Source organism: Orcinus orca, chromosome X, assembly GCF_937001465.1.
Source record: "Orcinus orca chromosome X, mOrcOrc1.1, whole genome shotgun sequence".
Classification (NCBI taxonomy): domain Eukaryota; kingdom Metazoa; phylum Chordata; class Mammalia; order Artiodactyla; family Delphinidae; genus Orcinus; species Orcinus orca.
The window spans coordinates 1,320,391-1,346,932 of NC_064580.1; the positions used below are offsets into that span (position 1 = coordinate 1,320,391).

General features: G+C 47.9%; 1 protein-coding gene across 1 annotated transcript in view; it reads right to left on the reverse strand.

Moving 5' to 3' along the window:
- Positions 1–26,542, reverse strand: part of DHRSX (dehydrogenase/reductase X-linked) — a 195,903-nt gene that overhangs the window by 24,668 nt on the left and 144,693 nt on the right. The window contains exons 4-5 of the mRNA XM_049704901.1: positions 26,193–26,294; positions 9,722–9,929 (exon numbers count right to left, since the gene is read on the reverse strand). Coding sequence (XP_049560858.1) covers positions 9,722–9,929; positions 26,193–26,294 — 310 coding nt within the window. The remainder of the gene's footprint in view (positions 1–9,721; positions 9,930–26,192; positions 26,295–26,542) is intronic.

Sequence of the window (26,542 nt, forward strand, 5' to 3'; positions counted from 1 at the left end):
TTCCTAAATTGAAGCAGCATGGCTTTCTGGTTGGGAAGAGGACACTGGATTTTTGGATACCTGTGTTTCACGTAAGCAGCGTGTGACATTTACAAGATTGAGGACTGTACCTGGTCTCCACCTGGCATTGATCTGACAGCCGATCTACACGCACTGAAGAAGTTACACTGAGCCACCTGAGACCAGGTGCTAAGTGCACAGGGTCCGCTAGTGCCCCCGTGCTCAGCAACATGCCAGGAATGTAGCAGGTCATACGTTGCCGCTAAGCCAATGAGGTTTTCAAGTTCTCATCAAAGACAAAACTACTATTGCCTATGACACTAAATGCGCACCCACATATTTCTACTTTTTAAAATATACACACGTAAAATCTACATTTTAATGAAGTATTGTGGGGGGAAATCTTTTCTCTATCCTCTTAGGTTCTGTCCTGGGGCCTGCAAATCAAACTGTTAAAGGACAGCTTAACGAGAGAAAACAGTTTTAATTACATACGTACATATAGGAATTCCCAAAACGATGTGATTCAGGGAGGTGGCCAGATGATAGAGGCTTATCTACCATCTTAGGGTAAACAAAGGAAAAGGGGTTTGGGGATTCTGGGTGGAGGAGGCAGGTTATGGGAAGGGAAGAAATGTGTGTATATAAATAAGGACCGTCTTGTTATGCAAATAAGAGCCTCTGGGGTGAAAAGAGTCATCTCCAGGAGTAGCTCTCTCCCTGGAATGGAGACATTACTACAAATGGAACATCCCTGGATAAATGTAAATTTCCTTTACAAAACAGTAAATTGATACTGTATTTTTTAGACAGTTGGGGGCGGTGGCGGAGGGAAGTAAAGAGCGTTTCCTGGGTCTGCTTGTTCTCAATTGCCTTTAGCTCAAAAGATCGCATGTATCAAAGAGGTACATGTGGGGCTACCGTGTCCTGGTCCCCTTCAGTAGGACCAAAGGTATACCTTGGGAGACCTTTTTAAGGATAATATTAATTTTTCATTATTATAAAAGAAATATATATTGGTTGTAAAAAAATGACAAAGCTCAAAAAAGAATGGAAAATCAATTCCATAGTGATGTCAGTGTTCCCCTCCACCAAGAAATGGCCATCGATCACACTGCCTGAGTGTGTATATTTTGTATATGAATGTGTGTACATATGTGCGATCACACATACATGTATATGAATGTGTGTACACATGTGCGATCACACATGTGTATGTGTGTGCATGTGCGGTTGCACACATATGTATATGAATGTGTGTACATGTGTGCGATCACACATGTGTATACTCATATATACATGTGTGTCTATATGTGTCTATATACTCGTATATACATAGATGTATCTGTGTCTACATATATACTCATATATACATGTTTATATATACACTCATATATATGTATATGTGTCTATATGTGTCTATGTATACTCATATACACGTCTCTATATGTGTGTATACATATTCATATATACATGTTTGTGTCTATATATATACACATATATACCCATATACATATATGTGTGTGTGTATATATATATATGTTTGTGTGCGTGTGCGTGTGTGTGTATTCCATCCTATCTTAAAGATGGCTTTCCTCACTGGCTTTCCACCATCTTTGACCTACACCGTATTAATCCTATGCTTTGATGTTTCACCTACTTCCACACGAGTGGTCAAGGTTACTTCTGCACACTGCTCTCTACTGCCCAAAGGAAACTACCGCCCACCTGTCCTAGAAAACCATTTCGCATTAAGTGTCTCACGAGGAGTCTGTTTCCTGAACTCCCTCAATCCCAAGAGAAATCATGCCTAGGACTATGGGATTTCTAAGACAATATCTTGAAAACCATTAATTCCCTGAGCTTTCTTGTTGAAGGAAAACCCCAGGGAAACACACATGACCCTGAATGTGGATATGATTAAGGGTATCTGAGGTCTGTGTTTTCAGCATGTTATAGAAAACATTATTCTCCTCTTGCCGTTGGAGATCAGAAAAAACCAACCGGCCTGGACAGCTTATTATAAGAAAGGAGCTCTTCATTGATTACCTTGATGGACACCGTGCCATATGTGCGTGTGCGTGTGTGTGTGTGTGTGTGTGTGTGTGATGGCTCAGTCCCACTCCAGTAAGACAACTGACTGTGTGATGCTCACTTCATATGAGTAAGTCCCATTTGCTTCCCTTAAAAGTTCAATTCTGAGACAGTAACACATGAGCACACGGCAAACACAATTATGGAAACCCCACGCACTACCCATAACCTAGTTTCCAGTTGACGCGTTTTGGACGCTGGCCAAGCCCGGTAACGATCAGTCTGCAAGTAGGACCCGTATGCAGCACGTCGGCAAGTCAATAATCCCTCAGCTCCAAACGGAAGTTCTCCCTTGACAAGACGAACAACTGCCTTGCATTCTGCCCTGGTGTCCTAGGTTTAACACGACGGAGGAAGGTGGAAAGAGAGACCACCCACCAGGACCTCTGAAAGTATCGTCAGCTAAGAGGAGTCTGTCCTTCCACGAAGGGAAGTCGGCAGAGACAGCCCGGGATGCGGCAGGGCCGCCTGTGAATTCCAGCCTCATCCAAACACCTGCTACAGTTGGTCATTGAAGCACGGCAAGGGTGCCGGCTGCCTGTAAGGGGTCCCAGGACACACACTGAACATGCTAAATGTTTAGTGAAAACCACATCAATGCAGGACAGCATATTGATAACATGACATCTCACCACAGAGGTGCCACAACCAACGATATACGAGGATGTGAAGACGCACTTATGAATAAAAGAGTGAAAAACTGCCCCAAAGTTAAGTTTGGGAAACTCAAACCAAGACAGCTATTTTCACAAGACAGGGCCGTGCCCATAACGTGTCAATGATTACTGTGTCTGCAAAGCAAGGTCAGGCTGAAATAACGTGAGCCTTAAAAGGTTAAGGAGGGGCTTCCCTGGTGGCGCAGCGGTTGGGAGTCCGCCTGCCGATGCAGGGGACGCGGGTTCGTGCCCCGGTCCGGGAGGATCCCACATGCCGCCGAGCGGCTGGGCCCGTGAGCCGTGGCCGCTGAGCCTGCGCGTCCGGAGCCTGTGCTCCGCAACGGGAGAGGCCGCAACAGTGAGAGGCCCGCGTACCGCAAAAAAAAAAAAAAAAAAAAAAAGGTTAAGGATCTATCCATTGGAGAGGGACAAATGGTGTGTGCTGTGGGCTGAATTGTTTTCCCCCTCTTCCCATAACAGAAGAGGTTATGCTGTGGAGTCCTAACCCCCAGAACCTCAGGATACAACCTTCCTTGGAAATAGGGTCTTTACAGAGGTGATCAAGTCAAAATGAGGTTGTTTGGGTGGGTTACAATCCAATATGACTCGTGCCATAAAGCAAACTCCAGAAGCTGGAGAGAAGCCTGGAAGAGACGGAGCCTGGGTGGGTTCCTCCCAGGGCCTCCACGAGGGACCCACCCTGCCTAGCCAGCCAACCTCGATCGTGGACTTCCAGTCTCCAGGACTGTGAGACAATAACTTTCCGTTGTTCTAAGGGACCCAAATTTCTGGTCCTTTGTCATGGCCGCCCCAGGAAACTCATACAGTAACCACTGTTTTACAAAAGCAAAAGTTACTTGGGAACTGGCGGTCCAGTGGTTAGCACTTCGCACTTCCATTGCCGTGGTCTGAGTATGATCCCTGGTCAGGGAGCTAAGATCCCGCAAGCCACACGGCGTGGCCAAGAAAGAAAAAAGAAAAAGTTCCTTGGTACAAACCATAAAAACGTGGACTTCGCTGATTTACTCCACTGAAGAATAGAGAAGAGAGAAAGCCAAGAAAAAGAAGGAGACTTTTCTACGTTCAGAGGAAGTAAGCCCATAAGATGTAAGTTTCTTGTGGGGAGAGGAAGCCATGAGGAGAGTGTGCTTGTGAGGAACCCTACGAAAGTCCCCTCTGAGCTCTGGTCTGTAGCTGCACCTCTGTGGACGGAGCCACAAGACCCAGGGACACGCAACACTTGTACCCAAAGCACCACCTCGGCTGGTGACACAGCACGTAGCCTCACCCTGCATCCCGAGGGTTCTGTTAACTTTGCCACTAAGAGCAAATCTTAATCTCTTGATCTCTTCCGAGGTCAAGAGTCAAGACGGGGGACTCGCTTTGGTTTGGGTCCAAGGAGAGGAGGTAGCAGGGTACCATTTTCCTAGCCGAGGGCAGCCCAGGAAACAGCTGCCTGCATTCAGAGGGGAGGGTCCAAGGACAAGCAGGACGAGCTGTCCCCGGGAGAGGTGCAGAGGGGTCTTCCTGTGCGGTCACCCTCAGGGCTGGCACGCAGCTGGGGCACCTCTGACGCGACCCCCGCAGAGGGTCCCTTGGGTCCCGAGGTGCCCATGGGTGCAGGAGGCTGAGCACGGAGACAAGTCAGGGTGCAGGGTGGGTAGTAGACCGACACCACGGCGCATCACCTACAGAATGCCTTGCCCACATCTGTGCCCCTGACGGTTCATTTCACGTGTCCACGCTCAAGTGTTTGGCCCAGTGCCCGTCTAGATGGTGCCAGAAAGTTATTTTTCAGAGGAGATGAACCATGAAACCAGTAGCCTGCGTGTAAACCACGTGAGCCTCGGCCATGTGGGTGGGCCTCGTCCTATCAGGTGAAGGCATTCAGGGGAAAAGAATGAGGTTCCCCCAAAAGAAGAAGGGACTTGGCCTCAAACACCACAGCATAGAAATTCTACCTAAGTCACCTAGCCTTTAGGTTCAAGACCACGACCTAAGTCACCTAGCCTTTAGGTTCAAGACTACAAACGTCACCGCTTCCCTGAATCTCTGGCCTGCTGGTCAACCTTGTCAGCTCCTCCAAGCATGGGAGGTAGTTTCTGAAAACAAGTCCAACTCTAGTGGGGAGCGGGAAGGGGGAGGGGCAATATAGGGGGAGGGGCAATATAGGGGGAGGGAAGTAAGAGATATAAACTATTATGTATAAAGTAAGCTCCAAGGGGACTTCCCTGGCAGTCCAGTGGTTAAGACTCTGTGCTTCAGCTGCAGGGGGTGTGGGTTCAATTCCTGCTCAGAGAAGCAGGATCCCACCAGCCACATGGTGCGGCCCAAAAAAAAGAATTTAAAAAATAAAAAAATAAAATAAGCTACAAGGATATACTGTACAGCACAGGGAATACAGCCAATATTTTACAATAACTGTAAATGGAATAGAACCTTAAATTGTAACTCACTCTGTTGTACACCTGCAACTTATATAAATTATATAATATCTGTGGCAATTTTTTTTTTTTTTTTTTTTTTTTTTTTGCGGTACGCGGGCCTCTCACTGTCATGGCCTCTCCCGTTGCGGGGCACAGGCTCCGGATGCGCAGGCTCAGCGGCCATGGCCCACGGGCCCAGCTGCTCCGCGGCATGTGGGATTTTCCCGGACCGGGGCACGAATCCGTATCCCCCGCATCGGCAGGCGGACTCTCAACCACTGCGCCACCAGGGAAGCCCCTGTGGCAATTTTTAAAAAAAGATGCAACAGGGCTTCCCTGGTGGCGCAGTGGTTGAGAATCTGCCTGCTAATGCAGGGGACACGGGTTCGAGCCCTGGTCTGGGAAGATCCCACATGCCGCGGAGCAACTAGGCCCGTGAGCCACAACTACTGAGCCTGCGCGTCTGGAGTCTGTGCTCCACAACAAGAGAGGCCGCGATAGTGAGAGGCCTGCGCGTCACGATGAAGAGTGGCCCCCGCTTGCCACAACGAGAGAAAGCCCTCGCACAGAAATGAAGACTCAACACAGCCAAAAATAAGTAAGTAAATAAATAATTAAAAAAAAAAAAGATGCAACAGAGCTTTGTGCACAGTTGATACCTTTAAAGAAAAGTCAGTCTCTCCCTCTCACATATACGTAAATTATAACTATACATATAATTATAATTGCATAATTACATAAATATTGCAGATATATTTTATATCATTTACATATTATATATAATTAAATATTATAGATATACAAGTATTAAATAAATTCAATATAATTTTTTTACTTAAATAGTATATAGCTTTTTCACCCTCTTCCCGCTAACTTTTTTTTTTTTTTTTTTAAACCAAGCTGTCCACTACATCACGAGTCTTGTTCACGGGCTACAATTTTCCCGAGATTCTGCCCACCTCTTCCACTGGAATTTCTTCTGTAGGAGGAGGGACTGAGTGCGGCCGGGCAGAGGGGACAAGCCCTCTCGTGTGTAACAACCCACCTGGGTTTGGAACACTTCATGCTTTTACAAGTGATTTATGCTTGACAAGAACGCTCCTTACCCAAGCCAGCAAATCAATCTTGGCAATTAACCGTCATCACCAGCGGTGTCTACATCAGGTGCGAGCCAAGAATTCACTCTTTTTTTTTTTTTTGAACCCAGAAAGGCAGCATGTTTTTAACCCAAGTGGTTCTCAAATGTCAGCATGCATTAAGAGCCCCTCAGAGGGCGTGTTAAACTTCCCAATGCCTGCCCGCACACCCTGAGTTTGTTTTGTTTTGTTTTGAACACGGTTTTAACATTTTAACAGTCTACTGTCAAGCCTTTAAAATAGAACAAGAGTGAGTTGGGCTCTTTTGGTTTTTTTAAAGGTAATTTTCTGTAGGTTTATTATAGAATGAAAAGGCTGTATGTGGCGTGGTCTCAAGTGAAATATACACTATAAGGTATATATAAGATTTACCTGGAGGGAGCAGGTTGCTAGGAAATACACTTTTATTGTCTTTTTAAACAATTTCGGTTGCAGTACAGTTGCTTTACGATGTTGTGTTAGTTTCTGCTGTACAGCAAAGTGAATCAGCTCTACGTACACCTATGTCCCCTCTTTTTTGGATGTCCTTCCCATTCAGGTCACCTCAGAGCAGTGAGGAGAGTTCCCTGTGCTATACGGCAGGTTCTCCTTAGTTATCTATTTTATACATAGTAAGATTTACAGTATTGTGGTAGTTTCAGGTGTACTACAAAGCGATTCAGTTATATATATGTGTATATATGTGTGTGTGTACACGTACATATATTTTGTCAGATTGTTTTCCCACCCTCAGAGTTTTGATTTCACAAGTGGTGGCTGTGTGGTCTGAGCATCTACCTGTTATCATCCATCACTTCTCAGGTGATACAGATGCTGTTGCTCTGGGGACCCCACCTTGAAAACCACAGTCCTAAACGGTCTCATCCCCTTTGGATTACCATTTAGGGAAAAAAATGATAACAACAAGATGCCTTTGATGTGATTCGACATAGGAAATGTAAACAAATACAGGAGGGCAGTTATCACCGCTTCCTGACGACACACTCACTCCTGCGGGCCATGAGATTACTTCTCTGCAAATGTCAGAGTTTTGTGCGATGGCATAAAAAGCTTCATTTTAGAAAAAGGAAGCTACGGGTGCACACATCTGCGTTCTCTCTTGCATATTTCTACACCCGTATTCAAAGGAGAAAACGACAAGAATATTCGTGAAAGAAGCACCCCACCCTGTACACGGGTCCCCTTGTCACGATGCTGGGTTTTTTTGTTTTTTTTTTTTGCGGTACGCGGGCCTCTCACTGTTGCGGCCTCTCCCGTTACGGAGCACAGGCTCTGGACGCGCAGGCTCAGCGGCCATGGCTCACGGGCCCAGCCGCTCCGCGGCATGTGGGATCTTCCCAGACCGGGGCACGAACCCGTGTCCCCTGCATCGGCAGGCGGACTCTCAACCACTGCGCCACCAGGGAAGCCCACGATGCTGTTTTTCACGAGCCAGCATCATGCCCCCATCAGATGCAGGAAACACTTGGCGATCCTATACCCTCTGCAGACCCTGAGCCTGGACCCATGCCGATGAGAGAACCACTCTGTCCAAAGACGCCCCTTTGAGGGACGACTGGACCCCAGGAGTTAAAACACAGGGTGTTGAGTCCAGGGGGAGAAGCAGCCGCATTGCTGTGTGAGTGCTTGCGGCGACATTAGACTCTCTAGAGGCTCAGGGGCCTTTTCGTTTTCTTCCTTGCTATGCACGCCCTGTGCGGAAAGCACCGGGTTGGCTCAAGGGCTACGCACACCTACGTGCTGAGAAATAAACGGGGACAACTCAGAAACGGCAGCGAATGAAGTGAGCCCGTTAACTCCATCAGGACCCCAGAGCGCCCGTGACACCCATCCTGGCCCGGCTCAGAGGCCGCGGGGCTGGTCCTCCACGAGACCCACACACCCTGAAGGTCTCCTACAGCCCCAGCACAGGTGACCCACAAACTGGGGGCTGAAAGCGACAGGACTTCATCCTCCCCCAGTCCTGGAGACCAGACGTCTGAGACAAACAGCACAGGATAGCACTTATATGTAGAATCTAAAATATGACACGCAGGAACTTATCTACCAAACAGAAACAGACTCACAGACACAGAGAACAGACCTGTGGTCGCCAATGGGGAGGCGGAGGGGGGAGGGGAGGGGGGAGGGGAGGGGGAGGGGGGAGGGGGGAGGGGAGGGGGAGGGGGGGGAGGGGAGGGGGGGAGGGGAGGGGGAGGGGGGAGGGGAGGGGGAGGGGGGAGGGGAGGGGGAGGGGGGAGGGGAGGGGGAGGGGGGAGGGGAGGGGGAGGGGGAGGGGAGGGGGAGGGAGGGGGGAGGGGGAGGGAGGGGGGAGGGGGAGGGGAGGGGGAGGGAGGGGGAGGGGAGGGGGGAGGGGAGGGGAGGGGGAGGGGAGGGGGAGGGGGAGGGGAGGGGGGAGGGGAGGGGGAGGGGAAGGACTGAGACTCTGGGATTAGCAGGTGCAAACTGTTACATTGAGGATGGATAAACAACAAGGTCCTACTGTAGAGCACAGGGAACTCTACTCAATATCCTGGGATAAACCATCATGGAAGAGAATGCGGAAAAAAACGTATATATGTGTATAACGGAATCACTCTGCTGTACACCAGAAATGAGCACAACATTGTAAGTCAACTATACTTCAATTAAATAAATTTTTTTAAACATATGCTTCTCAGTTTCCTCAAGTGTAAAATGACGATAATAATAGGATTTACCTCAAAGCATAAATATAAATAGACTGATATGGATGTGTGAGTGCCAGTTAGCAAACAATTATTAATACGGGCAGACCTCACTTTACTGCGCTTCACCGATACTGCATTCTTTTTACACACTGAAGGTCTGGGGCTGCCCCGCGTTGAGTAAGTCTACTGACGCCGTTTTTCCAACATCATTTGCTCGCTCTGTGTCTCTGTGTCACATTTCGGTCATTCTCGCAGTATTTTAAAGTTTTCCATTATTACTCTATTTGTTACAGTGTCTCTGATCGGGGATCTTGGATGTTACTACTGCAAAAAGATCATGACTACCTGTAGGCTCAGAGGATGGTTAGCATTTTTTAGCAATGAGGTATCTTTTACTGAAGGTGTGTACACTGTTTCTATAGACATGATGCTATTGCACACTTACTAGACTACAGTGTAGTGTAAGCATCACTTTCAGATGAACTCGGAGCAAAAATATTCGTGTGACTCGCTTTACTGCAATATTTGCTCCACTGCTGTGGTCCGGAAGCAAACCCGCAGCATCTCCCAGGTCTGCCGTGTTAGTCAGCACAGCTTTCACCTCGAGACAGGCTGATTTACAAACGTTTGGGGGTGTGAACCGCCATCCCCTGGGACGAGCACCCTGCCCAGTGCGTCGTGGTGACGGGTCACCCTGACCGTCCTGGCAGCACCCGAGACCCCTGGCGACTGGCACCCACCTGCTCTGAAGGTCGTCCAAGTTCAGTTCCCCGACGTAGTGTGTGGCCGAGGACACGGTCACCACCCTCGCGCTGCAGCCGGGGGCACCCGACTCCCGCAGGGTGTCCAGGAGGAGGTTGGTCAGCAGGAAGTGCCCCAGGTAGTTCACACCAAAGTGCTCCTCAAAGCCGTCCTCGGTGGTCCCCTGCGGCACCATCATTACACCAGCTGCGGACATAGGAGGGTTCAGGGACAGTGAGACGGGAGGAAATGGGATGAGGATGGCAGGAGATGGGAGGAGGCGGAATGGGATGAGGTGGGGGGAGGTGGGATGGGAAGAGATGGGATGGGATGAGGTGGGATGGGATGAGGTGGGATGGGAAGAGATGGGATAGGATGAAGTGGGATGGGATGAAGTAGGATGGGATGAGATGGGATGGAATGAGGTGGGATAGGAGATGACATGGTTTGGATAACATGGGATGAGGTGGGATGGAATGAGGTGGGATGGGAGATGAGATGATTTGGATAACATGGGATGAGATGGGATAGGAGGAGATGAGGTGGGATGAGGTGAGATGGGATGAGGATGGAAGGAGATGAAATGAGGCTGGATGGGATGGGGTGGGATGAGGTGGGACGAGGATGGGATGGGAGGAGATGAGGTGGGATGAGGTGAGATGGGATGAAGATGGAAGGAGATGAGATGAGGCTGGATGGGATGGGGTGGGATGGGAGGAAGTAGGACAGGATGGCGGCGCTGCCCCCCAGGTGGATGTGGCACCTGCCCAGCGCCAGGAGGGTGGCTCTGGCCCTGGCTGCTGCCCCACCTTCCTGCCTCAGTTTCCTGCTCTGTACACGGTGGGGAAGATGCCAAAAGACCAACAAGACCCCTTGCTGCTCTCAAACTCTGCCCTTCAATGGCCCGAGCTTGTAAATGATGAGAAAACAGCAGGACCCCCCAGAAAGTGAGACTGTCCTGAGTCTCCCAACAGTGTCCCCCGGGCAGATCACTGTTCTGGATGGGAACAGCCATCCGCAGATGCCACGGGCCTGGTCTGAGGCGGGGGCAGCACGGCTGGGACACCAGGGGGTGACGCTATCCTATGGTCCACAAGCAGGTGGACAGACCCCTGACCCCCAAACTCACGTTGCCACGGCAGCCCCTCACTCAGGTGAACCCCAAAAGTGAATTCATCCCTCAGGCGCCCTTTGGGGAACGTCCCCACTGCAGGCCCCAGCCGGCCCGCCGGCCATTGGTCCATAAACACATTTGTGAAGCATGTCCTGAAGCTCTGTGCGTTCTACCCGACAGTTTGGGACACCCAAGCCTGCCCTCTGGTGGGGGGCAAAGGTCACCTAAATCCCTGTCCCTAAGTCCCTCCCACAGAGGCCAGGACACGGGTGATGGGCAGAACACATGCCCGGCCCATATGGTTCCATCTCCTAGAGCGGCCAGGAGGCTTGCACGTGTGTTTGTCTATGTGTGTGTCTAGATGTGTGTGCGTGCTGCCTGCCTGTGTGTGTGCGTGCATTTTATTTGTGCATGTAATTATGCATGTATTCGTATGCTTATTCTAGATGTATTTGTATATATCCATGTATACATGTGTATCGTGTATATGTTCATATGCATTTGCATACATGTGCACGTGCACACATTTATACACATCCATGTTTATGCGTTTGTGTATTTGCATGCACATGTGTTTATAAATGCCTGTCGACTTATACATGCGTTTTCTTTTGCATATATGGTATATGCATGCCTATGAATTTGCATTGCAGATGCATGTATATGTACTTGCATGAATGCCTGCATTTGCATAACATGCATATGCATGTACATGTGTGTACATATTTGTAAGTATATGAGCAGTTATTTGCCTATGTGTAAGTGTTCACAGTCAACTATGCATTTGCACATGTGTTTGTGTAATGCATGCATACGTGTATTCCAGTTGTATATTCGTCCACATAGGCTTTTGTATTTACATATATTTGCATTTTCAAGTTGTTTTGCATATATGCATAATTTTATGCACATACGCATATATATTTTTGCATGTGTATATACACGTGTTTGTACTTGCATGTGTATACACTTCTCTGGGTATATGCACTTACGTGTGTATGTTTGTGCTGATATGTTTGTTTACATGGATGTATACACATATTTGTATCTGCATATGTATATGTACATTTGTATGTGCCTGTGTATGCAATTTTATATGTAATTCTCTGTATATGCATTTGTATATGTGTTTGTTGATGTGTATTTTATATCAATGTGTATTTCTATATGTATTTTGTATTTGTATATGTGTGTATATAAATATATATTTCTATGTGCCTGTGCATGCATTTCTACATGTAATTCTCCACATATGCATTTGTATGTGTGTTTGTTGATGTGTGTGTATTTTATATGGATGTGTATTTCTACGTGTATATATTTTGTATTTGTATAATGTACGTATATTTGCATTTGCAGGTATATGCAATTTTGTATGTAATTCTCTGAATATGCATTTGTATATGTGTATGTTGATGTGTATTTTATATGGATGTGTAATTTCTATATGTATATTTTTGTATTTGTATATGTGTGTGTATATATATATTTGTATGTGCCTGTGTGTGCATTTCTACATGTCATTCTCCAAATACGCATTCATGTCTGAGTAACTGTATGTATGGACAGTTTTCCCAGCTGCACTGCAAGGCCCCTCCCGGGCCACACAGGCCACACTGCACGTCCCTCCACACTCAGGTCCCGGGTAGGTTTCACAAACCCGTACATCCCCACTGCAGGTTCTGAGGTTCCTGAGGCAGAAAACATCTGATTCAGGCTCTGGCTTTCACAGAGCCAGCCAAGTGCTCTCAGTGTTGCAAGGTGGTAATATTAAAAAAACAGAGCTGTAGGGAGGCTGCAGGCTGATGGCAGCTTCCACAGACAAGGATGGAAGAGGAACCGTGACGGAAGATGCGGCTCCAGACGCAGAAACGAGAAGACGGGGAGTTCAGGTGTGTGGTGTCCCACCCTCACATGCATCCTGGCCACACCTGCCTCTTCCCTCCACACCCAGCTCTCCCCAGAAACCTCTGGGCTGTGCAAAGTTTATCCCCTGCGCTGATGACGGTCAAACATCATGACTGTGGCACAGCATGGACGGAGGCCACAGACATGAGAAAAACGAGCTACACGTGTCTTAGGCACTCAGCAGAGTGTGTGTTCAAATGTACCTACAGCCACTAAAATTCGATGAACAAAACAGATTGGGAGTTTGGGACTGACAGGTTCACACAGCTGTATTTAAAATAAAATGTCTTTCCATTAAAACAACATAAAGAAGTCGTCAAGTGGCTTGGCAAAGTTCACACAGCCAGGAAATCATAGAATTAAAACTAAAAATCCTTTTTTTTTTTTAGGTCAACGGATGATTTTATTTTTAACTTTTATATTGGGGCACAGTTGATTAACAATGTTGTGTTGGTTTCAGGTGCACAGCAAAGTGATTCAGTGATCCATATGTGTATCTATTCTTTTTCAAATTCTTTTCCCATCTAGGTTACTACAGAACTAAAACCCATTATTTTAACTCTAAACCCTACGATTCTCTTTTTCCCCAGGACCACCATGTAACCAAAAATAGGTTTTCTCAGCTACAGACCTATATGCTCCAGCATGTCTGGTCTCTAAACTTGTGTCTTTCTGAGATGAGACACTTTGTTACGATTTTCACAGTCAAATGAATTTGTTGAGGTGATATGATATTAGGCTCAAAAATATTCTAAAATGTTGTCTTGTAGTCAATAAAAAGTAAGGTATAAAAAAAAATGTTTCTGGACTTCCCTGGAGGTCCACCAGTAAAGAATCCACCTTCCGATGCAGGGGACGTGGGTTCGATCCCTGGTTGGGCAACTAAGATCCCACATGCCACGTGGCACGGCCAAATTAAAACATTTTTTTAATTTGAAAAATGTTTCTGAAGAGCATGCCAGGGTGCCGTTCAGAAGTCACCCAGAAGAAACACAGGCTTTTTGGTTGTCACGTGGACATAAGGTCTGGCATTTAGAGAAAACGCACGCACTTCCCTGGTGATGTGTTTCCTTGATCGCCTAAGTTAGTGGGACGAAGCTGGACCAGTGAGCTCTGTCAGTGCCTGCAGCGCAGGCAGCCCTCAGCGCAGGACAGACCCGTGCATCCAGGGCACTTGGCCGATGTGAGGCTGGTTGAAAGGGACAGCAGCCTCCAAGCAGCCGGACAGCCAGCCTGCACATGCGTTTGACACCCGTTTCCTCAGGAGACGGAGTCTGTGTCGCATTCCTCAAATCCTGGCAGCCTCATGCACTTTGCTGTCATGAGTCGAACGCAGTGGCAGTGACAATGTCGTACAACGTCCAAGGGCATATGCTCAGAAAGACCCCGGAGCTTCCGGTTTTCAGAATTCTGTCCTTCTGGGCACAGCCAGCTTCACTAGAGAAGGCTGGCAGTTCTAGGATCACTATTTTGGTGAGGAGACCGCACGTGGGGATCTGGTCGACCAGCTCAGCTGAGGCCAGGCGACGGGCAGGACCAGTTTCCCGCCACAGGAGAAAGCCACCCTGGACGTCTGGCCCTGGCTGACCCGTCAGACAACGGCGACCCAGGTGCAACCCCATGGGAGGACCAGAGTGATGACTGCCCAAAATGCAAGCACAATGGTTATTTTGACAGCAGCACTGTTGACGACAGCCAAGACTTGGGAGCCACCTAAGTGCCCAAAGACAGAGGAGTGGATAAAGATGTGGTGCATGTATACAACGGAGTATTACTCAGCCAGGAAAAAGAATGAAATCATGCCGTCTGCAGCAACGTGGAGGGACCTAGAGATCATTACACTTCGTGAAATTAGCCAGACAAATACTATAGGACATCACTTATATGTGGAATCTGAAAAATACAGCAAACTAGTGAATATCACAGAAAAGAAGCCGACTCACAGGTATAGAGAACAAACCAGTGGTTCCCGGTGAGGAGAGGAAAGGGGGAGGGGCAGGATAGGGGGAGGGGAGTAAAGAGGAACAAGCTATTATGCATAAAATAAATAAGCTAGAAGGACATATGTACAGCACGGGGGACACAGCCAATACTTCATAATACCTACAAATGGAGTATAATGTTTAAAAGTTGGGAATCGCTATATTGTATACCTGTACCTCATATAATATTGCACATCCACTGTACTTCAATAAATATAAATAGAAAATAAAAAAGGAGACGGTTATTTAGAGCCACTAGGATGGGGGAGTGGTCTGTGCACGCTGAAACGGTCAAGTCCAGGCTAGAGAGCTCCACCTCCTGGGACAACCTGGCAGCCGCTAGACACGCCCTTCCAAGTGTCAAAATCCATTGGAAAATGCCCCGCATCACGGAGCAGGGGCATTTGAAGGGGATATGGGGTCAGCAGGAATTATGGCCTGAATCTGGGGATGTTAACCTGCGGTGACTTCCCGGGCTACCACCTGGTGAGTTGAGGGTAACATTATATAATAAAAGGAAGCTGGTGGTGCTTGTTACTTCCTTACGATAGTCTTTGATTCCTTAGACGTTGACAGCAGAGAAAACAGCCAGGAGGCTCGGGTCAGCCAGACATTGGAACAGCTGCACCAACTCTGGATGTCACCCCGCTGGGGCAGAACAGCCGGACTCATCCGTGTTCATGTTCGCTGGGGCACCCGTGGTCCGGTTCGTGGTGACCTGAGCTGAAGGGCAACCCCTCCCCGATCTCCTTGAGGCTGTACCTATTCCATCCGCCCCGCTCCGTGTTACGTATTTCCTAACGAGAATGTACAAGACAGGACATGTGCAGCAATGACGCAGCCCTGGGGACCTGCCAACACGGATCGTCATTGCATACAAGCTCTGCTGACAGATTCTAGCAGAAACTCACCGACCCCGAGCAACAGTGAGGATGCTCCGGGCACAGCACGAGTTCAAGGTGAGCTGGGAAATCATCACAGTCATCTGAGCAAGGTCTGGGCGGAAATAGCATCGTTGGGGAAAACGTATTTTTAAAGCAACAGCAAGGACATCGCTGCCATGCACACAGCTGCCCACCCACCGTGTTCCAGAAGCGTCTAGCCCATCCTGGGGCTCATCGAAGCTGTGTGAGGGCTACAGCCCCACGGAGGCTGGACCCCAAAAAAACTCCCGGGGTCCCTACCCACGACTAAGCCCACAATAAAGTGAGATGCTGAGAATAATCACGCCGGTTTCTTTTTTTTTTTTTTAAGGTGGACCATTTTCTTAGGTTTCTTTTTTGAAGGTGGACCATTTTCTTAAAATTTCTTTTATTGAATCTGTAACGATATGACTCCTGTTTTATGTTTTGGCTTTTTGGCCACAAGCCCTGTGGGATCTTAGTTCCCCGACCAGGGATGGAACCCACATCCCCTGGGTTGGAAGGCGGAGTCTTAACCACTGGACCACCTGGGAAGTCCCTGGTTTCCATTTTTAAAGCCAAATGTCCTAGACAGCTCCCTGGGTAGCAGATCTAACTGCAACAATATTGACTGAACGTCTGGAGGATGCTGAGGGAGAGATTTTAAAGGTTCGCCCACGTCGCTGCACTTGTATTTTTTAAATGGATAAAGGGACGATGTCATGTCAGGGCTTCACACGGTCATCCTTGTTAGCGACCCTCCGTGAAAACAGCAGCCTCTGCGAACTGACACACAGGAAAAGAAGCCGTAAAAAATAACTGCTAGGGACTTCCCTGGAGGTCCAGTGGTTGGGACTCCACGCTTCCACTGCAGGGGGCACGGGTTCGATCCCTGGTCTGGGCACTGAAATCCCGCAAAGCTGCACAGTGCACCCCCAAAAACATCTGCTCGTTGATGGATGGATTTGACTGGTGAGTGGACACACGTCTGTGGCCTGGAATACCTCATCATCACAGGTGGCTTCTACACTTTGTACTTGTGTTTTTTTAAAATTTTTCGGCTGTGCCACACAGCTTGTGGGATCTTAGCTCCCCGACCAGGTATCGAACCTGAGCCCTGGCAGTGAAAGCACGGAGTTTTAACTAGTGCACTGCCAGGAAATTCCCCCACTGTTTTTACTTCTATAGATAATTTTTGCCTTGCATAGAAAAGCCAAGCCACTCGTCTGGAGGATGTTTCCAATCCAAAGAAAACGTATACGTTTTGTATCCAAGAAACGATAATGTGTACTGTTTGCACTTGCCTGCTGGGATGTGGGCAGACTCTCTGCACGGTTTTCATGCTTTTCTAATGGATACTGGCCTATGATGCTTGTTCATGGGGATGTATCAAATGTCTTCTCTGCCTGTATATTTCCATGCTTAGGTATTTCTAACGTTTATTTTTTTCCCCGTCTACTTCCACACATAGCGACGCACCGTGAAAAGTAAATGGCATGAATGATATGTATATTATTATTCAAAATAAAGTCTTTCACTTAAAAATAAACTATGTGTTGTTCCTTATAGAGAGGGAAAAAAAATAGATGTGTCCCAATCAGGAGAGGATGAGAGAGAGTTATTTGCCTTACGGGGGAAAAGAGAAGGGGCAGGGAATGAGAGAGAGAAAGAGAGAGAGAGAGAAAGACAGAGAAAGAGAGAGAGAGAGAAACACAGACAAAGAGAGACAGAGAGAGAGAAAGAAAGAGAGAGAGAGAGAAACACAGACAAAGAGAGACAGAGAGAGAGAAAGACACAGAGAGAGAGAGAGAGAGAGAGAGAGAGAGAGAAGGGTATATTCTAGCTGGTGCCCAATGGCTACGTGAAGGTTTAAGTCCAGAACATGAGGAACATCTTAGAAAACTCTTGCAGACAACCCACCATCAGTCCAGGGCTGACCACGAAACCTCCCTCCAGAGCTGGGGTCTGCCGCAACTTTGGAATCCAGAGACTTTACCATCAGTGGAACTAAAAACGCAAAAGTAAAGACGTCTGGAAGCAGGCAACCAAGGCAGTCAACAGAGGAACGCAAAAATGTCCGGAAAGAAGGATAGAAGATTCTGGAAAGGGATGAGGGTTCTGAATCCACCTACAGAACGCGACCAGGAAAGGAGGTGTCCATGTGTCTCGGGGAAAATCCATAGCTGGAGGGAAGCCTGTGATCTGAGGCAGGACTGGGGGTGGCCATGAACCCAGGTGTTTGTCAGCCCAGCAGGACCCGGGTGCTGGGGCTCAGTGCTTAGGGGTACTGAACACAGTCACATCCTGGGCCAGTGAAAATGTCGAGCTTCAAAGAGCACATGAGTGTGTCCCAAATCATCCTTAAGTCAATGGAGAAAACACTGGCTAGAGCATCATGTGGACAGGTCCACAGGTCACCCTCGTACTGTGTTTCCAATACTGTCATCTCCCTGTCACCACAGAGGACAGAGCGCCCCACGCCCCATGGCCACGGCAGAGATGCCACCACTTACTGAGGATGTTTCCCCAACGAGCAACTATTCGCACTAGAAATACCCCCTGGGGACCCGCTATAAGCACAGCCAGGACACCTGGGGCCAGGGGATCGGAAACGCCCAACTCTGTTAAGAACCTGTGTTGCACTGTTTCCAAAAAGACATCAAAGTAAGGCAGCAGGAGCGTGCATCCTCTCGGCGAGGGTGCATCAAAAACAGAATCTCCCTCCCACCCAGAAAACCCTTCTGAAAAGGAGACAATTTTATCATTGACTCACTGTGAAAGCAGAGGACAATCAAAGAAATTGCAAAGACGGGAGGACATGTCACCCTCTTATACAGCAAAGTGGCTAAAACCCGTCCCATTCACAGTCTGAGGATAAAACTGCTCCACCATCAAGAAGTCTATATATAATAGACGCTGGGGAGGGCGTGGAGAAAAGTCTATATATAATAGACGCTGGAGAGGGCGTGGAGAAAAGGGAGCCTCCTACACTGTCGGTGGGAATGTAAGTTGGTGCAGCCACTGTGGAGAACAGGATGGAGGTTCCTTAGAAAACTAAAAACAGAGCTACCAGAGCTACCAGCTCCAGCAATCACACTCCTGGGCCTATATCTGGACAAAACTCTGGTTCGAAAAGACACACGCACCCCAATGTTCACAGCAGTGCTGTTTACAATAGCTAAGACATGGAAGCCACCTAAGTGTCCCTCAAGAGAGGAACAGATAAACAAGATGTGGTACGTAGATACAATGGAGTATTACTGAGCCATAAAAAAAGAATGACCTAGCACCATTTGCAGCAAGATGGTTGGACCTAGAGATTATCATACTGAGTGAAGTAAGTCAGACGGAGAAAGACAAATATCATATGATATCACGTCTATGTGGAATCTAGAAAAACAGTAGAGATGAACTTATGTGCAAAGCAGATACAGACACACAGATGTAGAAAAGAAACTTATAGTTACCAAGGGGGGAAGGCGGGGGATGCATTGAGAGATTGGGATCGACACGTACACACTGCTATATTTAAAACGCATAACCAACGAGGACCTACTGTAGAGCACAGGGAACTCTACTTAATACTCTATAATGGCCTATACGGGAAAAGAATCTAAAAAAGGGTGCATACGTGTATCACTGATGCACTTTGCTGGACACATGAAACTAACACAACGTTGTAAATCAACTGTACTCCAATGAAAATTTTTAAAAAAAAAGAGCTCCTGAATTAAGTGACGCTGGAGCACTTGGGTAATTAGAAAACCACTGCATCTTTGGACCCACTTCCTGGATGCTCAGCAAGGGCTTTGGAAGAAGGAGGCCCCTGAACAGGGACACGGTATGGGCAGCCTCCTGTACTCCCGTGGCACTTATGGAATCCGGGTCAATCACGTCCAACAGCCCTGCGAGCTCCACCACCAGCAGAGGAGCGTCCAAGCGTCTTCTGCTCCCAAAGGCAGGAGGAGCGCCCGGAAAGCATGACACAGCGGGAAACGGTTCCCTCGGGGAGACACAAGCCCCGGGAGAGAAACAGAAGGCGCCGACAGTGGTCCACACATATTCACATCCAACCCTCCAAGGATAAAGGCACCCACGGTGCGTCACCAGTCTCCCAAGAGACACATCCGTCGCCTCTTTCTCGGAGGAAACGCCGAGCACATAAATAAGGAAAGGATTCGGGCATCTGCGCCCCTCCCCCAAGAACTGGGCCCCGACTCCCTGCTTTCTTGACCCCCCTGTCGGTGCCAAGGCCATGGCGGCCACTGCTGGGAAGACTGGCTCTAAGTGTACCTGGTCCCTGGTCCTCCATGCTGACTTAGGATACGAATTCACGAACGAATGAAGAACTATACCGAAAACTGGGCTCCTACGTACCTGGCCGGGCAAGCATCTTTGTGATTTCTCAGGGTTACCACGGACATTGATTTGGAGGGAAAAACATAATTTTTAGTAATTCTTGATCTTGAGAAATATATCCACGTGTGTTATGGGGACAACTCCTCCAAGGCTAAAACTGAAGTCCTGAGGGCTGGTGACAAATCTACCCGACTTCTGGCACGGAGATGGGAAATGAGATAAATCAGTACGGATGTGAATAAGTGATAAATACTGACCAGCTTGGCAGGACGCAATCATTCTTGGGTTGGATAAATCCTCAGCTTCTCTCCTGACTTCCCCACAGCCAGAGAGAGGCGGTCTGGTTCTATTTATGTCATGCTAGCGAGTGCAGAAATATTCCGCGTCTGAAACACCAACGTTTGCAAAATCCTGATCGCTCTCTTTAGGAATAAAATTTAGAAACGCAAAGCACGGAGTCTAGCTAGACGTGGCCCTTGGACGTCTTCTCTGTGGGACGCAGCTGGGGCTGTTTTCCATGAGAGTTGATGGGTGAACAGGAGTTTGTCCTATTAACCCAACTTCTCTGAACCCATCACCTTCGGGCGGGGGGGTCGGTAGTTAATATCCCAGAGGAGGGTCCCAGGCATGTCGTTTTCAGAAACTCTGCAGACCCTCCTGGACACCAACAGTACCATCGACAGGGCTCCCCTCTAAGAAGTCCCGTACTTGGGAAGCCCATTGGCACCTGCTGACTCAGAATCTCCCCAATATCGGTCCCTTCAGAACTGTCGTTTGAAGACAGCAAAGATAGACCCTCATGTACAAACCAAGCCACGAGATGAATGAGAAAATCCTTTGCTTCCCCCACATCAGCTAAGTCTGCCCCGAGCCCCGGGCACACTGCGCTGGTAATGAATCCATTCTCAGTCTGGACCGGACCCTCCTGGCTAACCCCTGGCCCGAGAGGCATTTATCCCTGGAGCCGTCCACCCATCCTGGGTACCGAGGGGGATGCCCCTTCCTAAGTCCAGGGGGCGCCAACACTTCTGTGGTCCCGTGGCATCTCTGAGAGACACAGAGGCTCTGCCAAGGAGGGATCCCCTTTTTGAGGGACCCGACAGCCTTCCTGCCCAGCACCGTGGGGAGCGGGCATCCATCATGGGCACCAGTATAACCTCCGCCCCAGGGCACATCGTTCCTGGAAGTTGCTGTCTGAACCCACAGAGGCTGTTACTTCCAAGTCCTACAGAACCGGGCTCCTCCCTACAGGGACCCAGACGGGGTTCCGAGAAGCACCGTCCTAAGTCTGCAGAAGAAACCGCCCCAGAGCCAAGAATGTGCCCAACCCGGCCAACAATTTGAAAGATAAAGGGCACCACACGACAGGAGCAAACACCACGTGTGATTTCAGCCAATCGTCCTGTAGGAACTGGACTCCCATCTCCGTCTCTGGGAAATGGCGTTCGGAGGAGTCCGGGCTGGGAAATTCCATGCGTGGCGTTTAATTTAATCACACCTAATGATGCCGTCTTCTCTTCACACGACCCTGTGTCACACTGTAAGAGGCATTTTCTAGGGTCAGGCATTTCACAGAATAAGTCTTTGTTTAACGTTTGTCTCCTTGGCTAGAGAATGATTTGCATGAGGTCAAGGGCTCTTATCACCGTATGGTCCCTGCGTATGATTCACCGAGATGGTGGGTGTGGTGGGCAGAATAATGTTCCCCAAAATGTTTTAATCTGTGGAACCTGTGACTATGCCACCTGACCTGGCAAAAGGGAGTCTGCAGATATGATTACATTAATGACCTTGACCTGGGGCGCTGACCCTGGGTGAGCCCAGTGTAATTTCACAGTCCTTTATAGCAGGGAGGCAGGGGGTCAGACTCAGAGAAGGAGGTGTGAGGACAGAAGCAGAGGTTGGAGGGAGAGGGCGATGTGAAGGTGCTGTGGTGCTCGCTTCGAAGATGCAGGAAGGGGCCATGAGCTAAGGAATCTGGACAACAAAGCTGGGAACAGTAAGGAAATGGATTTTTCCAAGAGCCAGTGTCCTTTAGGGGCTCAGGAATCCCACACCGGTTCTGTCGCATTGAGGTGCCTCTGGGGCACTGACCAAAAACAAGAGGTGCTGAGCTCAGAGGAAAGATCTGGATGAAGGAGTTAAATCTGGGCTGAGGGTCAGCCAATGTGTGGATGAGATTCTCTGCAGAAAGAAGAGAGAGGGTGTGAAAAGAGGGTCCAGCGGCAAGCCTCCCAGGTCCAAGTGCAACTCTGTCCTGGTTTCCAGAGAAACGTTATCTGCCTGAGAGCCATGCACGCGGGGTTTAAAATCTGCAGAGAAAAGGAACACGGGACCATCGTAGGATGACTGGAGTCATCTCAAAACTCAAGGGCACTACAGATAAATGCTGGAGACGGTGTGGAGAGAAAGGAACACTCCTGCACTGCTGGTGAGAACGGAAGCTGGTGCAGCCACTATGGAGAACAGTATGGAGGGTCCTTAAAAAATTAAAATTGAGCTACCATATGATCCAACAATCCCACTCCTGGACATGTATCCAGAGAAAACCATAATGTGAAAATATCCATGCACCCCAATGTTCATAGCAGCACTATTTACAGTAGCCAAGACATGGAAGCAACCTAAGTGTCTATGGACAGATGAATGGATAAAGAAGATGTGGTACATATATATATATACATATATATGATGGAATATTACTCAGCCATAAAAAAGAATGAAATAATGCCATTTGCAGCAACATGGATAGACCTGGAGATTATCACACTAAGTGAACTAAGTCAGACAGAGAAAGACAAATATCATATGATAGCGCTTATATGTGGAATCTAAAAAATTATACAAATGAAGTTATTTATAAAACAGAAACAGACTCGCAGACATAGAGAACAAACTTACGGCTACCAAAGGAAAAAGGGTCGGGGGGAGGGATAAATTAGGAGTTTGGGATTAACAAATAAACACTACTATATATAAAATAAATAAACAACAAGGACCTACTGTAGAGCACAGGGAACTATATTCACCATCTTGTAATAACCTATAATAGAAAAGAATCTGAAATAGCACATATATGTGTGTGTGTGTGTGTATCACTGAGTCACTTTGCTGTACACCTGAAACACAACATTGTAAATTAACTATACTTCAAGTAAAAAAAAAAGAGCAAAACAGTCAACAGAGCATTGTATATAAACTAAATAAAATTACTTAAAGTGCTTTCCCTTTAAAAAACAACAAAAACAACAACAACTTGGGCATCCCTGGTGGCGCAGTGGTTGGGAGTCCACCTGCCAATGCAGGGGACACGGGTTCGAGCCCTGGTCCAGGAAGATCCCACATGTCGCAGAGCAACTAAGCCCGTGTGCCACAACTACTGAGCCTGTGCTCTAGAGCCCGTGAACCACAACTACTGAAGCCTGCGCACCTAGAGCCTGTGCTCCGCAGCAAGAGAAGCCACAATGAGAAGCCCGTGCACCGCAATGAAGACCCAACGCAGCCAAAAATAAACAAATAAAATGAATAAATTTATTTTTTAAAAAACCCCAGCAACTTAAGGGCGAGGGTGAATTATGGAGAACACATTGATGTCTTGCCTACGGTATTCTCCCCAGAGAGCTCTCTCCACTGCAGCAAATATTTCTCACTAAAATTCTGTTGACCCAAAGCGGAGATCTGTTGGAGAAAGGCATCAGATTTGGGATACATCATTTTCCCTACTTCCTGGCAGATGGAAGGCTGTACTGAAACTGCAGAAAAGACCCTCAGTGGATATTCAGTTCTGTTGTGCCTGTGTCTATAAGATCTCAGGAATCCTGCACGATGGCAGCACACGGGGCACGCGCTGCCGTTACCGATTCCTGAGGGTGTTAAATGTAATGTGGAAACAAGGTGTGTGGCTCCACACGTCTCCACGGCCCCTCCCTGTAACTCACCTGGACACGTGGCAATCTATAATGTTTTCTTTCTAATCAAGGACGACACAGACAAACGCCCACGAAAGGAACCCCACGCCAGGGCTGAGGATCCCAGGTGGCCATGGCCTTGGAAAGCATTTATCTCTGCAAAGAGGTCTAAGGCGTAATCATTTTGGCGAACTTCAAAGATATCAACCAAGCGTACATTAAATTCATTCTGAACCTTCCCAGAAGAACTGCCAGCATTAACGACACGCAGAGTCCTTTCCCGGGCTAAGGAGAGGGAAATGGTATTAGTTGTAGGTGTTTCATAGGTACCCACACATCAGGAATAAAGACACAGACCTACTAGAGAATGGACTTGAGGATACGGGGAGGGGGAAGGGTGAGCTGTGACAAAGCGAGAGAGAGGCATGGACATATATACACTACCAAACGTAAGGTAGATAGCTAGTGGGAAGCAGCCGCATAGCACAGGGAGATAAGCTCGGTGCTTTGTGACCACCTAGAGGGGTGGGATAGGGAGGGTGGGAGGGAGGGAGATGCAAGAGGGAAGAGATATGGGAACATATGTATAACTGATTCACTTTGTTATAAAGCAGAAACTAACACACCATTGTAAAGCAATTATACTCCAATAAAGATGTAAAAAAAAAAGCCACAGATGCACACGTGTAGCTTTGGAGACACAGTTTATATCCCATGCATTTCCCTTAAGTGGGAATTTCTAATTAAACAAGTGGATCGAACAGCAGTATCTCTATCTGACCCTGACCGCCAACCCCATTAATACTACGGGAGAAAGGTAGAATACGCAAGACAAAGAGAAAGATGAGGAAATGACAACAAGCAGATCTCAGGAGCCAGAATCAGATGGACAGTGTCACAGCCTCAGGAGGAGGAACGACGCTCCCTCGCCTTGAGATGTGTCCCCGGCATTACGCGTAGGGTCCCTCAGAAAAAGGGGCACCAGCAAAAGGGAGTTCGGAGAAGGGATTAGCTGAAGGATGTTTAGATGCGAAAATGACCCTGGATTATCCAAGGGAGGCTCAGTATAACCACAAGTGTCCTAGTTTTCTCTGCCATCCAAAATACGAATAATTTGGGACTTCCCTGGCCGTCCAGTGGTTAGGACTCAGCGCTTTCACTGCCGTGGCCCTGGGTTCAATCCCTGGTTGGAGAGCTAAGATCCCACAAGCCACAGGGCGCGACCAAAATAAATAAATGAATCCATAAAATTGCTTAAAAACACTGGAAAAGAGAAAATCTTAGAAACAGAATAAAAGACATTAAAAAAACCCAAAATACAAATAATTTGACAAATGTTCTATCTATCTGGGAAAAAAGTATAGTGGCTGTAACTCACTGTTTACGTCTATTCCTTTTACTGTATTAATTAATTAATTTAATTATTTTTGGCCACGCTGTGTGGCAGGCGGGATCTCAGTTCCCCAACCAGGGATTGAACCCGTGCCCCCTGCATTGGGAGCACAGAGCGTTCATCACTGGACCGCCAGGGAAGTCTCTACTGTATCAATTTAACTATTTACCTCCTTTATATACTGGATTCTCCAAGTCTGAAAGCAATGTGTGAAATTCTACCAGCACAAACGTTGTCCAGGAGGCTCACAATAGTTTTCGTTCTCTACATTTATTGTTTGGAGATGTTAAACACTGTGTTTCTCTGTGGAGAGTTTGGACGCACTTTTATGAAACAAGTTGACTGTAGCAGCGGGAGAGAGAAAGAGGCGGGGAAAAGGGCAGGAAAGTGAGAAAGCAGACGTGTTCCCAACGCTCTTAAGAGCTCAGCGCGGCTGACAACAGGGCTCTGGGTGGTCTGTGGTCAGGGGGCGGGTGGAAGGCAGGGGGAGGGGAGATGTGGACTCCACATGTACGTTTGAAGAGTGCTGGCTGTAAGGATGACGTCAAGAGACAGTTGGGCGTGACGGTCTGGAGCCCAGATAATGATTGTCATGGAAACACGCTGAGGCTTTAACAACATAACCCTTGTGACAACACCCAGCCCTTTGCATGTCCCTCATACATCTTAGCCCAAGTGGACCTGTCCAAGTTATCAAATCCACAGGACACATCATCCCACTTTACATCATTTCAAAGCAACATCCTAAAATTGATTATTCTGAGGACGAAAGCCAAACGCATCAGTGGAACCAAACAGTGGCAATAACTGCAACATATATTTCCTTGGGAAGCCCGCTTTCCCAAGGGACCGCTAGAGCGCGTGTCTGTGTCTGAATTAACCTCTGGATTTCACCAGAACTCACCGTTATTGACCAGTACGTGGAGTGGGATTTTCTTCATCTTGAACCTCTGGACGAACTGGTGAATGGACCTCATGGACGCCAGGTCACAATACAGAAATTCCACTGGAGAGAGACAAAAATGCGTGGTTATCCTCCAATTTACCACAGATACTAAGACGATTTCTAAAGAGGTTAACTTCTATCCCTCCTGGGAAGTAACACCGATTAGAGAAAAGAGGAAGGTCCATTGTGGGCAACATACACTAAGAAGACCCTCTGTGAGTTACGTCCTTGACGATGCCCTCTTTTTGAGTGTGGGTGGGACTGTGTCCTCTTATACGGCAAAGATCCTGGGATGTCACCCCTATGAC